Source organism: Saccoglossus kowalevskii, chromosome 7 (assembly GCF_978046115.1).
Source record: "Saccoglossus kowalevskii chromosome 7, keSacKowa6.1, whole genome shotgun sequence".
NCBI classification, from domain to species: domain Eukaryota; kingdom Metazoa; phylum Hemichordata; class Enteropneusta; family Harrimaniidae; genus Saccoglossus; species Saccoglossus kowalevskii.
In genome coordinates this window covers 27211963-27229793 of record NC_140647.1, presented here as the reverse complement: position 1 = coordinate 27229793, position 17831 = coordinate 27211963, and the positions used below count along the sequence as shown (strand labels likewise).

General features: G+C 33.5%; 3 protein-coding genes across 16 annotated transcripts in view; 2 read left to right on the top strand and 1 right to left on the bottom strand.

Moving 5' to 3' along the window:
* The window catches only part of LOC100367488 (tyrosine-protein phosphatase non-receptor type 4-like), a 69183-nt gene extending 64076 nt beyond the window's left edge, over positions 1–5107 (top strand). For all 9 annotated transcript variants that reach the window (XM_085501401.1, XM_085501403.1, XM_085501402.1 and 6 more), the window contains 3 exons: positions 1565–1713; positions 1947–2128; positions 3610–5107. In XM_085501401.1, coding sequence (XP_085357527.1) covers positions 1565–1713; positions 1947–2128; positions 3610–3647 — 369 coding nt within the window. In that variant the 3' untranslated portion in view covers positions 3648–5107. The remainder of the gene's footprint in view (positions 1–1564; positions 1714–1946; positions 2129–3609) is intronic.
* Positions 5108–6547: 1440 nt separating this feature from the next.
* Positions 6548–9913, bottom strand: LOC100367643 (transmembrane protein 177-like). Of its 2 annotated transcripts, none has more exons than XM_002741394.3 (2): positions 9783–9913; positions 6548–7995 (listed from the first exon to the last, which is right to left on the bottom strand). In XM_002741394.3, exon 2 carries the CDS (start codon positions 7945–7947, stop codon positions 7054–7056), a length of 894 nt encoding a protein of 297 aa, XP_002741440.2. In that variant the 5' UTR covers positions 7948–7995; positions 9783–9913; the 3' UTR covers positions 6548–7053. The 2 variants fall into 2 exon arrangements, with proteins under 2 accessions (XP_002741440.2, XP_085357535.1); XM_085501409.1 differs by lacking the exon at positions 9783–9913 and adding an exon at positions 9316–9431.
* A 79-nt stretch (positions 9914–9992) lies between these two features.
* Positions 9993–17831, top strand: part of LOC100367792 (uncharacterized) — a 41166-nt gene continuing 33327 nt past the window's right edge. For all 5 annotated transcript variants that reach the window (XM_085501408.1, XM_085501406.1, XM_085501405.1 and 2 more), the window contains exon 1: positions 9993–10265. In XM_085501408.1, the coding sequence (XP_085357534.1) occupies positions 10098–10265 (168 nt within the window). In that variant the 5' untranslated portion in view covers positions 9993–10097. The remainder of the gene's footprint in view (positions 10266–17831) is intronic.

Below are 17831 nucleotides of genomic sequence, written 5' to 3'. Positions count from 1 at the left end.
CTGCTTGTTTGTTTGACAATCAATTTAGCATATAGTATCTCTGTTGATAGCTCTACAAAGTTACTGAAGCAGATTTTTGAAAAATGGCTTTCTTTGGCAGCCATCTTGGATTTAGTGAAAAGTGAAATTATGCTATAACTTATGTACAATTTGCCAGATTTAAACAAAACTTGGCATACAACATCCGTTCAATAAGATGATTATGTGTTCATGAAAATATTTCCCATGATTCAAGTGGTTTTGGCGGCCATGTTGAATTTATCACAAAAATGCCAAAAAACTCAAAAAATTATCTTCTTAAAAACTGCTTGCTTGTTTGAAAAACAATTCGGCATATAGTATCTCTGTTGATAGCTTCACAAAGTGACTGAAGCAGATTTTTGAAAAATGGCTTCCTTTGGCAGCCATCTTGGATTTAGTCAAAAGTGAAAGTACGCTATAACTCATGAACAATTTGCCAGATTTAAACCAAAGTTGGCATACAACATCCCTTCAATAAGATGATTATGTGTTCATAAAAATATTTCCCATGATTCAAGTGGTTTTGGCGGCCATATTGAATTTATCAAAAAATTGCAAAAAACCTCAAAAAATTATCTTCTTAAAAACTGCTTGTTTGTTTGACAATCAATTTAGCATATAGTATCTCTGTTGATAGCTCTACAAAGTTCCTGTAGCAGATTTTCGAAAAATGGCTTCTTTTGGCAGCCATCTTGGATTTAGTAAAAAGTGAAAGTACAGTATAACTTATGAACGATTTGCCAGATTTAAACAAACCTTGGCATACAACATCCGCTCAATGAGATGATTATGTGTTCATGGAAATATTTCCCATGATTCAAGTGGTTTTGGCGGCCATGTTGAATTTATCACAAAAATTCAAAAAACCTCAAAAAATTATCTTGTTAAAAACTACTTCCTTGTTTGAAAAGCAATTCAGAATATAGTATCTCTGTCGATAGCTCTACAAAGTTACTAAAGCAGATTTTCGAAAAATGGCTTCCTTTGGCAGCCATCTTGGATTAAGTAAAAAGTGAAAGCACGCTATAACTTATGCACGATTTGCCAGATTTAAACAAAACTTGGCATACAACATCCGCTCAATGAGATGATTATGTGTTCATGGAAATATTTCCCATGATTCAAGTGGTTTTGGCGGCCATGTTGAATTTATCACAAAAATTCAAAAAACCTCAAAGAAATATCTTGTTAAAAACTGCTTGCTTGTTTGAAAAGCAATTTAGCATATAGTATCTCTGTTGATAGCTCTACAAAGTTACTGAAGTAGATTTTTAAAAATGGCTTCCTTTGGCAGCCATCTTGGATTTAGTAAAAGAGAAAAAGTTCTATAACTCATGAACTATTTGTCCTTGTTTAAGTTTATCATATTTCTGTGAAATCAAATCCATATGTTGTGTAGTTTGTCTGCTATCTTGCATTCTAGACATGAAACGTTCGTCAAATAATCACATCGAGCAAGTGCAATTTGTCATGAGCCATGCAGGCTCGAAACCCGTCATCGCTGCTATGCAGCTATATTTCTAATTGTGTTTATTTTTTTTAGACTCGAGAGACAAGACAAGTTTTACAAATGCAATACATAGCATGGCCAGATCACGGAGTGCCAGATGATTCAACAGACTTCTTAGAATTTGTGACAAGAGTTCGTAAAAGTCGTGAGGGAATGACGATGCCAACTCTTGTTCATTGTAGGTGAGGATAAGATTAGAAAAGAATTTACCATGTTGTCAACGCTATCCAACCATTGGACTTACCATAAACCAATAATAGTCATTCTTGATATGACTTCAGTCATGGTCAATATTAGTATTTTATTATCTCAAATGACAATGAGGCAGGTTATGCTATAGATTGCTCAAAATTTAATATTCAAATTTGATTGATTTCTCGTCTAATGTCTGTTTGCTTGTTTTTTCTCCCTCTAGTGCTGGCATTGGTAGGACTGGTGTTTTAATCACCATGGAAACAGCTATGTGTCTTATAGAAAGCAATGAACCAGTTTATCCTTTAGATATTGTACGATCAATGCGTGAACAAAGAGCCATGTTAATACAGACACCAGCACAGTATAAGTTTGTATGTGAAGCCATTGTGAGGGTATATGAAGGTTAGTGTTTGTAGAATGATATACATTATCACATGCTGAATATTTTAATTAGTTCTGTTCGGACAAAGTCAGAAACAGGGATTTGTAGTTTAGTTGCCGTGCATGCATCTGTCCGTGCAATCAAAGCTGTATCTCGGTCACTTCTGGACAAAGTTTCTTCAAACTTCAATATCTTATTTGATACATATTCACATGTGGTGATTTAGTGATTCGGTCAAAGATGTTTAACTGGTAACCATATTTGTTGTAAAAATACATTCAAATCAAGTATTTTGACATGTTCTGAATCAGATCTTTGGTATGTGGTGGCCCATATACTTCAAATTTGGTGGAATGATTAACCATTATTGGTAATTGATGCATGTCACTTTGATTTGTAAATTTGACCCAAAATGGCCGACAGTCAGCCATTTTGTTTTTGACGAATTCTATTTTTTAGGCATGTATATTCTACATGCTTTGAGCAACTCATTTCAAATTTTATACATGAACAGTACATCATTAAACGTCCAATAAATTTGTCATTTGATCAAGATGACCAACTGTTGACATTTTTAGTTGTTAAAAAAAACACTAAAATTGGGTATTCTGACATCAAAACTTCATACAAAAAAAGATGGCGATTTTGACTGTTGCGCAGACCAACGAGTACAAACTGAGACATTAGCAAGCTAGGTAATTGTATCGAAGTAGACATCAACGGTACAAAACTCACTTTGAATTGTGGGAAAATCAATGTTTATCAACACAAATGATGCATTTGTGCAGCAAGACGACCACCACCCTTTAACATTATGTACAGAGACTATACATTTCGAAATACTTGTTAGAATCATATTTTAGAACAAATTATTGAAATATGCTAAACAAGCAGCCTATCGGCTGAGATAGCTCCGCTGTTAGCAATGCACATTTCAATTAAAGAACTGAAGACATCATTAGAAAATGAACAATATGAATAGTATCAAAGCAATCGGACTTACAGTTTTTAACAAGAAGTCGAAAATATCACTTTTTACCAAAAATTACAAAAATATTCACCAAAATAAATTAATTAGAGAATTGAAGATATCATCACAAAATGAACAAATCTGAGAAAGGTCCACGTGTAGTACCTATATATGTAATATCAAAGCAATCGGACTTGCGGTTTTTAACAGGAAGTCGAAAATATCACTTTTTACCAAAAATGACAAAAATATTCACCAAAATTAGAGAATTGAAGTTATCAACATGAAATGAACAAACCTAAGAGAGGTCTACCCAAGGTACATATACACCAAGTATCAAAGCATTCAGGCTTGTAGTTTTCAAGAAGAAGTCGAAAAAGTAAAACATTGACACGGACGACGACGACGAACAATCACTCATATGATAAGCTCCGCTCGACAAAGTCGACAGCGGAGCTAAAAAAACGAATGCAGAGGTGAACAATGCAACAGTAACAGAATCATTGTTTCTTTTTTTTTGATTTTTTTCAGATGGAATCATCAGACCACTGGATGAGTTTAAGCACTGACCCAAACTATATTAATGTCACCTTAAATTATTTCGAGAAGTTGCATCATCTAAAAATAGAGGAGATACATTACTAAACTCATATTATGGGATGCTGATCTATTTCTGTTCATTCTCTATTCATGAAAGCAGTGTAGCCTCAATGTCAGTATTTGCATTCACGCTGCTTTGTTCGTGGAACGGCAGTTGCTGCAATGCGCAACTATCCGCTGCGAGTCAAACTGAAAGGAGTGCAAAGGTAAATCTTGAATGAAGTGGTGCAAGTTGTGATAAATCTTCATGTACTGTAAATTATTTCGATATCAAAATGAACTGAAATATCCAAAATATGTTTGTATAATTGGTAATTATTCATGTTTGTTTGTTTGGTTACTTTTCTATTACACTGACCTACTAGGGATCACCTTGCTACACATCACGTTTGTCATGTCGTATGAAACACACTCTGGTTTAGGCTGTATGCCTGACAGTGTCAATAATAACAAACATGGCCCTGGCTGTTGTATTAAGGTAGAAACCTACTCATAAATGCAAATACCCAGAATTTATTCATTTTGCGATAAATTGTACTCCAAGGATATTGACTTTGAGTTTGAGGTCACCAGCCTTATTTTCGAGAAAATTGATGGTTGTATTTTAGTGGATAGAGACCATTTTGTCAGTATTATTACGCTTTTATAGAAATATTATGATATACATGTATCTCAAATTGTAGGCTGGTGACATAGGCTGAAAAAAAAATCATATATTGTTGATGAAAGGGTACTGTTTGTTGTTCTGAATTATTTCAAAAATCTTGGTTTAAAAATGCATTTTTTTTTTAACATTGTGTTCTATAGAATTGTTCTAAAAATAGCAAGACGAGTTTCTTAAAAAACATCACTGTAACACACAAATTAATGCTATTTCATGGTGCCATAAGACAATAGCTCCACAATTTAACAAAATGAAGTAATGAACATTGTTATGAAATTTATGACCAACTTTCTCAAAAAGTTGTGAGTAGGCTTCTACCTTAAAATAAAATTTAATTGTTATTATAGTCTTGTGGCAATTTTGATTTTTATGTGCTTATTTGCTATGATACGTATACTTTTCTTGCACTATATTGAATTTATGAAAAATAAGACATATTTATATACTTTAATTTTTTAAAATAAGTCAAACAATTTCTTTGAAATTCATTTAAGTTTTTTTTTGTGCTGTTTATAGTTTTTAAACATTGTTGAGAAGTGTATAGCATTTATTACATTTTTTTTTTATCAGAACATGCTGAAAGCTTTTATTCAAATGTTACAAAGCTTATAAAATAATATGCTGTTTTGTACAGAATGTTTGATTTAAAGAATGAAAGATGGGGAGGGGGAGGGAGGGAGGGAGGGAGGGGGTAATCTAGTGACATCTGCCGCATTCCCACCAAGATATGTTTTAATAAATTCATGCAATAGTTTTATAATCAAAGTAGATGATCACTGCCATTTATTTACCGGTATCTAGTGTTATAACTGTAAACTTACTTCATGTTTCAGTTTCTTACGTTGCAGTTATCATTGCATGAATTCATAGTCCTGTTCAATATAACATAATTTTGAAAATGTCAGATGCGCATTTGTGTAAATTCATGTTGATACTTTGCCTGAAAAAATTTCAGATTTCTGCACTCAAAATTTCTTTGATTACTATGGACATACAGCTCAGGCCCAATCCTAAAATAGTAACCCTTTCATTCACAAGGGCCCATCCCAAGATAGCATCACTTTGACTATCATTTCTAGATACCAACCTTTTTACCCTAGTAGACCAATCACTCAGACAGACCTTTTGATGCATTGCCTACATTTTATTTCTGAACACCAACAAGATTTATAAGACAAGAGTATACAACTTTTGTAACCATGTACTGCGACATACTAGTATATTGAATATTTGGGTGAAACAAACTCTTCTGCTTTGTGAGTGATGAAGATCCCACTCCACAGATGCATCATTTGAATGCATTAGCATAATTGAATGCAGTAGGCGCTTCAAAAAGTTTGATTGCATATACAAAAATAAGTGTATTTAAAAAAAACAAAAAAAAAACGTTGAGGATACTATCAAAAAAAGTCCAAGATGAACACACTAATCAGTTCTTTCAGTTTATTTACATTAGAATTTATGAAAATGTATGATTTTGTAATCTACTCCGCATATCACTTGCAATCCCCTCATTTTATAAATTGCACTTTCATCAAGAAATAACTTGGACAGACATAAGAACAAAGCTACACATTAATAGTGTAAACGTGTATCTTATCAAATTGATATATAAAAAAAGTATGTTGAATGTATAAAAAAAAAATTTACGTTTATGTTTGTATATAGGTAATTTATGTATTTAGGAATTGGTTGCTAGTTTAAAATTGATTCAGAGATATTTAATAAATTAAACTGATTAGTGACTTGTTTTATCTTTCATTCTCACTGTAAAATCTCCCATCAGGCGTATTTTTGTATTTAATAATTTGTTTCGTAACAAATTTGTTATTAATTTGCCAATCGTCTGTCGGTGCTGATTTTTGTGTGCGTTAATCATGTCTCCATGTTCTAACGACTTACAAGGGAGATATTAATTTTCCTCATCTTTATGTTGTCACCAACTACAATAGGATAGACGGCTGGTTTACTGCACAGTGATCACAATTATTTTGAAAGATCAAATTTGATTGGATGTATAAAAGTGTTATGATTGGTGAAATGAATAATCAGCTCTGACAGTGCACCAATTAACTGCCATGTTACATTGTATTTATACTCCTGTTCAAACCCAAATGGATACTATTTTTAATACTTGGTGTTTGTATCTGAAGACTTTTAGTCTGTCAATCTGTATAAAAAATGCTTCTCAAAAATAAAAGCCAATTTCTTTTTCAATAAAACCAACAAACGGGTATCGTATTTATTTCTTCTACTCAGAATAAGGTTACAGATCAGATCCAATAAAATACCAGTCTTCACACCACGTCACATGAATCCCATGTGAAATGTACAATGAATGTAAAATACATTGTTCATTTATTTGAATACTGGATGGGTGAGTCTTTCAACGATACAAGTCTTAAAGCGGGGGAGTCTTCATCTGCGTATGCGGCTAACGACCATAGGATTGTGGGAAAATCGATGTTACCAACACAAATGTCATACATGTGACGACTGCCGCCACCCTTCATATTCTGCAGCTGAATTGCTCAATACCAATCTACAATCTCAACACTACTTATTTGGTAAGGATGTGGCAGCTTACACATTTTAACGACCTTGTTATTTAATGAGTATGTTTTGATACAAACAAAACATGTATTTGTGTTCGTTAATTGGTGTTCTGCAGTAAAGATACGATAATCTTGATTATGTGTGTTGGAACTAAATCAAACGTCTTCAGATTGTATTTGCTGGTTAACTTTAACTTGCGAGATAGTCTTCAGTCTTTCTGTTAAAACTGGAGAAAAATTGAAAACACTTAGATGTTCATTTCCATAATACGAGTACCTTTTAATGCCTTTTTTGCCAAGAATTGACCTCAAGTTTTTATTTCGAGTTAGAAGGTTTTGGTAGAACTCTAATCCACCTTCCTTATATTCAGGGCCGAGCATTGCAACTTTTCTGTCGCTTAGTGTCTTTGTTCTGTTTTGTACAACTCCTGAAATGCCGAAATAACATACAAGTCCAACACATGCGCATCCTACCGTTGCGAATCCTGGTATGAAATGTACTAAGTATTTCATAGCTTCACCAACGACGTACGACGCAACAATAAACACTGGGGCAACAAAAGTAGGAATAAGATTTTGAATACTGTTAGCTTCTATTAGTTCTCTAGCAATGTAAAATTTTCTGGCATTTTCGCTCAGAATCAACGAATCTGCGAGTGATTTTCCACACTCCGACTCCCAATCAATTCTTTCCCTGCCAATTTGCATGTTACTTGCAACCACTTCGCTTGGTCGTTGCATGCTAAATACGTCTGGGATTCCAATATACAATCCATTTGGTAGCCATCTTGTCCCAGATGTACAGATATTGGTGCCGTAAGACGCAAATAAGTGATATTTTTCTCTGTCCTTGATGCTCAGATCATAGCACACTTGATCAAATTCATGTCCAGATTTCATCGATAATTGTCTCTCTTCCCCATCTTTGTAGCTTTGATATACTCGCTTTACAGTTTGCTGCGGGAATATTAGCGGTATTCCATTGAAAAAACACATTCCACCGGCCGCTAAACCCACTAGAATATGACGTGCATTTCTTGATCGTAACATGTTGTAAAAGATACTGTTCCAGTAAGTTCTTAAATCCCAATGTATTCACTGTGAAAGAAATTCTATGTTAAACACTGGAAAACAAACATTTCATGGGGAGGCTAGAACACACGACTACAATTATGCGAGTGTCTGTGTGTGGGGAATAAAACACCTGTTGGTAGTTGTAGAGTTTCAGTGTAACTACCTCACTAATGGTCATCATTTAAATAACACTGTCCTCGTGCAATTTAGTTGATTCAGACCAAAACTCAAGGTTTACATCTGGAAACCTATGCTACCTTGTGGTGTTTTTAGCACGAGGGAAAAAAGAGTCGTGTTACTATTATAACTAACATATGAAGAAAATAAACTGGCTACTTCAAAAATGGCATGAAGACAACGTATGGAGCTACAGAAATAAACAAAAGGGTAACATAACCAATAATGGTATAATTAATATAATTTATAACTGAATTAGATATTAGAGACAGAATGTTTACAGGAAACACCTAAGTCATTCATATGCCGGTAAATGCATACTGATATACAGGGCATTAGTCAGAAATGATAAGTGCTTGTCAAAAATATGTTAAAAGCTTGATTCTGGGCTTGATTTGCCAAAAGTCTCTAAAAATGAAAGAAAAATTAAAATAAAATGTTGCCTGTCTGTCAAAAAAAAAAATATAGTAGCTGTGTATATATAGCAAACAGTTTTCCAGATCAGAAGCATCTTTTCAAGATTTCTCGCTGATCAAAGATTCTTTAGTGATTAAGTTTTCAAACAACTTGGGGCAATCATCAAATTGCATGTGGAATCCTCTGATTGATGAACCAATCACAAAATCAATTCAACTTAAAGCAATTATATCCATTAAGAGGCACACCAGATTTTTGGTTTGTTTCCTGTACACCCATTTAATAGATTCCTACCTTCTGAATTTATTGGATGACTCTTTAACTCTTGTTGCTAATGTGTCTAAGATTGAACACACAAACATCACACTACTTCCTAGAGTAGTTCCAGATTAAAATGATTCTGTCACTGAGCGACACTAGGAATTGGGATTCAGCTTGAATGACTCATGAACACCACTGAATTAAGTTCAAAACTAAATTTACTTCAAATATTACTGTGAAGAAAAAAGCAAACCAACCAGTTGCATTGTATAATATAGCTCACTGTAGCAATATTGATAACAGCTTTATAACATTAAAAACTATTACATTTCAAATATCAATACTGCTATTTTGTTTGTAAATTGTGAGCTACATTGCAATGCTGCTAGCTGGGCTGCTTTTTTGTTCACAGATTAAGGATTCCAACATTGTTACAATGGACAATATAACTTGTATGCATACACAAAAATGAAATATACCCAGTCATACATTGCACTAGTTTTATACGTTCGACATTTCTGGTATTTTGTTTTCAACAGCTGCTCGTATGATAAGATTTAACTGTATATGGTAAATATAATGGTGTGAATTGAATTCCTGCACAGAAGCCGCTTCCTGAATTTCTGCTATCAATGTTATCAAACCATTGATTTGCTGTCGAGAACGCAGTCGGATATACTGTTATTATCAAATCACGTTATGTCCATCAGGACGAAGGAAAACATGCAGACGAGTGACCTGCACAATTCCTGTATAATGTCAGGCATCAATACATGATGATTCAAGTACTGTCTGTAATGTACTCGAAACCTGGCCATGGAGGAAAATGACCTGACAGACAGAACACGTGACAAGCATCACAGGTCTGTGCCAGCACAACAGATGTTGATGTAGGACAGTGTTACATTCCCTATTTATACTTTCGACGCGTAGAAATACTTTAAAACAACAGTTACCTGCACCAAGCTTTGAATAGTGAGTTTTGTGTTATAGTAACGTGTTTCAAAGGGTATCAGTGCACCGGCCATCCATCTTTGAAAACACTGAGGGTCACCCTATGACGTCATACATTTGTAGGGCTTCTCTTCGGCGCATGCGTTAGAGTAGTGTTGGAGGGTGGCGGTGTTTGTTGGAATCATTCATTCTCTCTTGAAATCTACCCAATTTTCGGTCGATTTTTCAGACATCGGCTGTAAATAGACAATACTGCACTTATCCACGAGTGTTAATATTTGTCTTAATGTGATAATTACAGTCGCCGATCGCTGGAGATGTTGCGTTTTCTGAGGAATTCTTTTCGAAGACGGCCGTCCCGCAACCGCAGGAAAGCAGAACAAGGGACGAGCGAAGTTCGGGTTCCCCCCATCAAGCCAAAAAAGAATCATTTGATATGCCGAGTTATACTTTTAGACGAAACAGACCAAACGTTTGAAATACACGTAAGTTCCGCCTTTATCTTCTTCTTTTCCCGATTAACAATTTGAGAAGTTGGGTTGTTTATTCAGTAGAAACTGGGCTGGAAAACATGACAGACGCCAGACTTTTCACTGTGTTTTGTACTTGATAAACGTCCCTACTTCTGCGTTACACTATGGCACAGTAACTCGGTTTGTTCTGTATCAGTACTGTTCTGTGTTCGGTGTCAAATGTGCCTTTCCCGCTGAGTGTACAGATAGTATAAGCGCGACCCGACCAGCAGGAGACTTTCCATAATAATGCAATTGCTATGACGTTTACTCGATTCCTGTTGCTCGTTGGCGAGTTTTAGTGTAATTTTTTTGTTGTAATAAATTTACCGCGGTGTTTCTAAATGTATAGTGGAAAACTGTAAATTCAACAAGTATGTTCACATGTAAATTGGTCGATTGAATTTCTACCTAGAGAGCACTGTAAAAAAAACATAACATTATCAGCATAATTATTATAAATTAAGTATGACTTTCATTTTTAATTCGGATAAAATATGAAAATTGTATACCACACATGGAGTACAACAATAAATTATTGTGTTCTAGAGTTTAGTACGGAGTATAATTGGCTTAGTTTGCAATTCAATAAAATTTTCACATAGTGGGTTGTTTCTTAATAGATATGTGGATGAAAATATATCATGTTCTCAGTGCCAAATACAGTTTGACACCTTTTTGTCATTGGAAATCATACACCATTCATTTGTCTGATTGCGATGGTCTGGTCATGGAGCTATGAAAGAAAATAGCTGCATGATTTGGTAGTCATCTGACAACCACATTGGTAAAGAGGCTGATCAAAGTCGCATCAATATGGCAACTAGTCTCCCTCATGACCTTGGTCTTTCCCTTTCTGTTACTTTGTGGTAAATACCTTTTTTAAACCACCAATGTTGTGAGTCAATTGATGGAAAATAAGTGAGTAGCAGTTAATTGACATTTGTCTATCACCATACTATATTGTTACACAACATTCTTTTTAACAAAACAATTTCATTGAGAGCTCATGAAAGTATGTACATAGTGTGAAAACAAAAAGACATGACCTTATTCTATCCTCAGAGTATTGAGTCACTTCTATCTGAGATTGTTAAGATTAGACCCAATGTGTAAATAAAACCAAAGTTCATCGTTTTGACATTCAAGTTGAAACACCAAGTCAGTCTAAAATGATTGGGTACTGTTCGTGCATGTGTGGCTACATATTTGTTTGTGCTGCATGCATGTGTGTGTGTGTGTGTGTGTGTGTGTGTTGGCTGGCTGATTTTATTCAAACTTGGCACAATGATAACAAAGTACGGCTGTATGGTTTTTCCAAGATGTCTGATCTATCTAATTTGTTTTACCACCATGATGAACTCTGGTGTTAATGATTCAAATCAAACGAAACAGGAAATTGGTCTCAGTCTCCTGTTACTGTACTGTACTGATATAAATCGCTTTTAATTTCTAGAGACAATTTGTACGTGATTTTCACAAGTCATTGAAAACTGTTAAATTTCCTAAGAGTGATGACTTTAGTTCAGATTCATTCATATCTCACGAACACCACTTTATCAATCAGTCACTAGCAGCATAAATTGAAGAGTTAATGGTGTTATGATAATTTAATTTCATGTGGCTAACCTGCCATATTGTCAATGTCCAGAAAATCGTAGACGTTAGTAATATTTTCTCCAAGGTCTATAAGCAAGTATATGACTAGGTTCTTGCTTTCAAGTGTGTATTTTATTTATTTTAATGAATATTTTTTCCCCTGTAATGTTTTCTGTAAAAATTTTTTTTCCTTTTGAATGCGCAATCCCACTGAGTTTCTAATAGCTAACCCTTTAGCAAGATAAACAAAATGTACTAATAACTTTATTACGCAACTGTAACTGATATAGTGTTACAACACAAATAATACTGTAGGATGCTTACAGTCATGTCAAGACACAGTCTGAAAAGTCTACACAGTGCAAAGCATTGCCTGACACCAACACAGTAAATATTATCTGTCAAATTGTCAATTTATTTTTTAATTGTCATAGTCCAGACTTTGTTTATTTTTTGTGAAGGCAATGTTGCTGATAGATGGTGCGACAAAGCCTTGATTTTTTTTATGTGTTCAGGATAATGGGGTAACACTGTGTAGGTTATTTTGGCCCCGCTTGTTATGTACACTGTTATGTACACGAAGTAGCTAGTATGTATTCTATCAGTACAGTAAAGAAAACTTGATTTGAATCGCATCCAAGTTGAGATCTTGGTATAAGTAGTATTTGATAATATATAAAAACTACTAGTTAGTATAACTAAACTAATAATTATGACTATGAATTTTAAATTTTTGAAGCATAATATTTAAATATTTGATCATGTAAATTAATTAACAAGAAACATACACAAATAACTTTAAAAAAAACTTTTTAAGAAACAGTTTTTATTGAGGAAGACTCCTGAAGAGTGTTTTAGACTGGAATGTCTTGCCTTTAAAGGATTGTTATTGACCACACCCTGTTATCACCATGCCATATCAGTTTAAACTCTTTAAATCTTACAAAAAAATATTTTGGTATTTTATCATAAAAATTGTGTTAATTCTTTATTAATTAAAGTTGTATTATTATTTTGAGTGTTTTGGCCAATTGCATGCATCAAAACTACACATGGCCAATTAAAAAAATGCATAAACTAAGATAAGGGTTTACCGGTATGTAGTTCACTGAACACCAATTTTTTCATTTAGCTTGCAATTTAGTGAATGAGTGATTGATAATATACAATAAACCCGATACTACAATCTACTCCTTACGTCATTCTCAAAGAATGTACATGGCCATGGTGAATGTTTATTTGAAAAAATATTTTACAAAGCGAGGAAAAACATGTTGACATTACTAATACTGTATCTATATTTTTATGTATGCATATCCAAAATATCCAACTAAGTAAATATTTGAAGTCTGTTAGAATTCTTGGGCTGTTAATTTTCCACCCAAGGATATGCATTCTATTTTATCAAAATATCGTAACAACCTGTTTTTAAAGAGCCATTCTTGTTTAAAATTGTCAGGTCTAATTGTGATTAAATGAGGTGGAATTACTGCTTATTACTAAAATAGTATTCTAATTGTCAATTCACTTTAGTAATAGTACTACAGTTTGTTCTTCACTTTGAAATCATTTCATTGTGATCTTTAAACAATTATGTAGAATAAAATACGGTCTGAATTTGTGCAACTTGTGGGAAAGTTTAATATTCAGTTATTTTCCGCATGTCTGAATGTTGGCTTCCTAGATGTTGGTTTGTACAACTTTTATTTGCTAACACTTCAAAATATTGTTCCAACACTTGATTTCCAAGAATTTATTTCTGTTTTGAAATTCCCACAGGGATTAGGAATACTAGAGAATCTATGGAATCAAAAAAAAAAAAAATTCTAGCAATTTACATATATTACCAATAAATATTTCACATAATAGCCTGAGACTTTAGAAATGATGTCAGAGTTCAAGTTTAACACATAAAAGATGAATACATATTTATATGATTGTCTAAAGCATGCAAAAATTGGTATTTATTTTCTTGTTTTTGAAACTTTAAAAAATCAGATGTGTGTATAATATTTCTGCTATGCATTTGAATGTTTGTATGTCCATATTACATGCAGTGCACATGTACCATTCAATACAACTAACAAGTATATCCTAGCAGTAGTGACCTTTTTATGTTTAATAATTAAATAAGGTTATTACTTATTGCAACAGGATTATTTAATTGTACAAGTGTACTTTAGCTCTTTTTTCATGCTTGTCATATTTTTGCAACAATCTCACAACAATATCTGCAGTGGTATAATTCATTTCCATTTAGTGAAATTGATCAACATCATCGTCATCGTCATCGTCATCCCTGGTGTCATTGACTCAAGCAACACTAATGAGAATACATCCAATAACACGCTCTCCAACTGTGTTATATTATTAAGCAAAATATCTGATGTATCCATCTGTTCATTTTAGACATATTTCACGGATGTTGGGTGTTTCCATGACAACAGCTCATCACTGCATCTTTTGCATTTACTATAAATGGTACATATGGCATCTCTGAAGACAGTTTGACTGTAGTGATTAATTCCTGTTTAGTGTAGAAGCGTAGATCACACATCTTAGTGTTGCATCATGCACAAATTGTTTGATTGATATACACAGGTTTTTTATGACTTAAAAAAATACAACTCATAATTTGTTGTCATTAGTTTCATAATTAAACTGCTCAGTAAAGTGTGACTGGTCAATGACTAATTTTAAAGCAAATCGCAAACATGGCACCCAATGCATAGAGGTGTAGTGCATATTGTATTTTGTCTAGATCTATTCACGGTCCACTTAATTCATCTCTGTATTGAAAAACCCTATGTTTTGCTGTACCATACGGCAAAGCAACCAACACTGTGGCATTCTGAGCTCTGGAATCGACCCCTTGTGTAATTTCTAATATGCGATTTTCAAATCAATTTGGTAGTTACAGCATGTAACTGTAAATGTATGTGTAAATCTATTCAACATAATAAATTACATATAGCTATGTCATGATATTCTCCTACAATTTATTAAACACATTATTCAGTTTCAGTTCATATTATGAAAATTTAAACTTATAACAACTGTAAATATAACATGGAATGATAACACACCACTCTGATTTTAATAATACTTTAATATCAAAGTTTTTTAATTGTTATCACATGCTGTATTTGCTCTATTATAGAGTAGCTCATATCCAATAGAAGTGTATATAAAACAAAATTAAATGTATTGTAGATTGAATTATTAAAATATGACTTATTTTCCCCATACAAACACATCTTTAATGTACCTGTTAAAGTGCTTGTGCTTCTAATAGAGAAAATATGGTATTTATTCGGTTAGTAGCATTTATCCAATTGCAAGCATGTATAAAACCAGAAATTATTAACCTATTGATATTTTTCCCGCCAAAATTCAGTTCAAATATTTTCACATTTTGTGAAATTGTCTCTAAATTTTATCATTATTTTAGTACATACATACAGTTTCAGATATTGTTTTTAGTTTTTGACCAAAAAGTTTGTCAATTTTTATCAGCAATTCATGTGAGAAGCAGACTGGTGTGAAAAGTTGACTGGGGTTAAAGTCTAACTTTTAATCGTAGAAATACCTCTGGAATTTACGTTATTGCATGTGCTGCTAATAAGCAATACATTTATTTTTTTAAATCACGATATGTGGCGGTAGTTAACCTAAAACAAAATAATATAGATGTAATGTGGCGGTAGTTGAACAAATTACAAAATACATACCATACAAATAAAAAAAAATATATGCCATACAATACATAAGTTTTCAAAATAATTAAAAAATACATGTCATACAATACTAGTACATAAATTTACAAAAATAGACGTCATACAAAACATGTTATTTTAAATAGATAATGAAATATAGAATTTTTATTTGTGATCAAACAGGTCAACTCAAATTCATAAACATGTGTGGTGTTTGTTTATGCCCCTCCCCTATAGATAATGGCGTGGACAACGTCCCATTCACCTTTGAACTCTGGTTAATTTTTATTAGTTGAATATACATGTAAAAACATCTTCCAAAAAACACCAGATAATTTGTGCGTTAAAATTTAGTAGCAGTTTGTTATAATTGAAAACAGAGCTCTGTTAGAAAAACCTTTTCACCTCAATAACTGTGGTAGAATAAAAAAAAACACTTTGTATTTCCGTTTTACTTTGTTGCTACTGTGTGCTGTGGAGCCTGGGTGGATAGATAAGACTGTCTAGCCAGCGAATATTTTAATGTTTTAACACAAATTAAAAAGATAACTAGTATTTTTTTGGTATCTTTACAGTAAATATCACTAGACCGTATCAAACGTTTTTTTCACTGAAGCATTGCCTTGTCCCTTGTTGCATGTACCTATTATGCATTTAGGATGGCCATAAAGCTAAGATTACACCAAGTACTTGTATGTCTAGGTGTGTTTTTTTCAGTCATCATTTGCCAAAAGTGGTTTGGTTTGGTGCACATATAGTACTATCACATTACTCTTATTTTGGCTAGTCTGGTGAAATGAGATATATTTTTTGTTGTCTGTTTTATTATATGATAACAACTTTGTCTAAAAATAAAAATAGTGGGTTACAACATTTTTAAAGATATTATCGATTTAATAGTTTAACCCTTGTGAGAACGTATTCTGCCTTTGTGTCAACATCCACTTTGAAAGGTTCATATGATAGAAATACTGTAGAATACTTTATTTTCACTTGGAATTTATTTTCGCTATTTTTGCTGAAGGGATGATTCCGTGAAAATAAAATCCAGCGAATATACTTTTTTTCCTATATTTCATATTCAACTCATCAAAAGTTAATGAAAGTAAATTCCATAAAGAATGCCCAAAAAGCCTTTTCAGCGAAAATTAATTGCAGCGAAAATAAAGTATTCCACAGTAATAAAGAATATGTTCAAAACTGTTTTCCTTTAACATTAGTATTTTCTATTCCGGTCCTAGACGCGAGGGACTGTCCGGGCTCATGCAGGGGCAAACGGGGGAAATACCTAACGCACGGGGCAACGGCAGCAATCCTTGTACTGTATAATATTCGTCTATGCTCAAAATTTGAAACAGAGTGGTGAATTCGAGCAGCTATCCACACCAGGCATTCCGGCGAATCGAGTCCTCCATGTTGTTTACTAATGGTGGTTAGCGTTTACATATGACAATACCATTCGGTCCATGGGGGTGACAATGTTACGTACACTAGTGAAATTGGTATCCTAAGAGTATCGTAACGTCTCTGTTTTCTGTTGCAGTGCAAGTTTGTATACGGTAAATCTTGTGTACGGTACACACGACAGTAAATCTCGTGTACAGTACAGAGGGGATATTTTTGTAGGCTGTGATCCAATGTTTTTATTTGTTATAATGTAATTCAAACAAATAAAAGACGTAAATTCGTAGCCATGTACCGTTCGCGAGATTTAGCGTATACAAACTTGCACTGCAACAGATCATAAAAAGTGTGAATAGCTGCTCGAATAAAAACATTGAATCACAGCCTACAAAACTTAGCTCATTCTAACTACAATTTGAGTTCATCAATTGCACTATCAATATAGCTTTATCAATACCAGTGGATTTTATGATGTCATTGCAGCAGATTATTCGTGATAATGGATCCCATTATTGAGCATAAAGGCCCCGTCCCTGAATAAAGGGGAAACTGTTTAAAAAGAAAAGAAATTAGTTAGATAACAAGTATTTAATACTAAAATCGACATCAAATAAAATAATTGATTGCCAATAACAGCAAATTTCAAAATCAAAATCAGACAATTTTGTGAGGGCATCGTCGTCTGCTCTGTTTGCTAAAACGCACTTGGGCGAAGCGTTCCATATACTACTCTCGTTTCTAAATTTTCGTGACTGATGCTGATGCTTCATCAATCGATGAACTAAGGTTAACCAGGGGTGATTTATCCAAGGAAATGTGA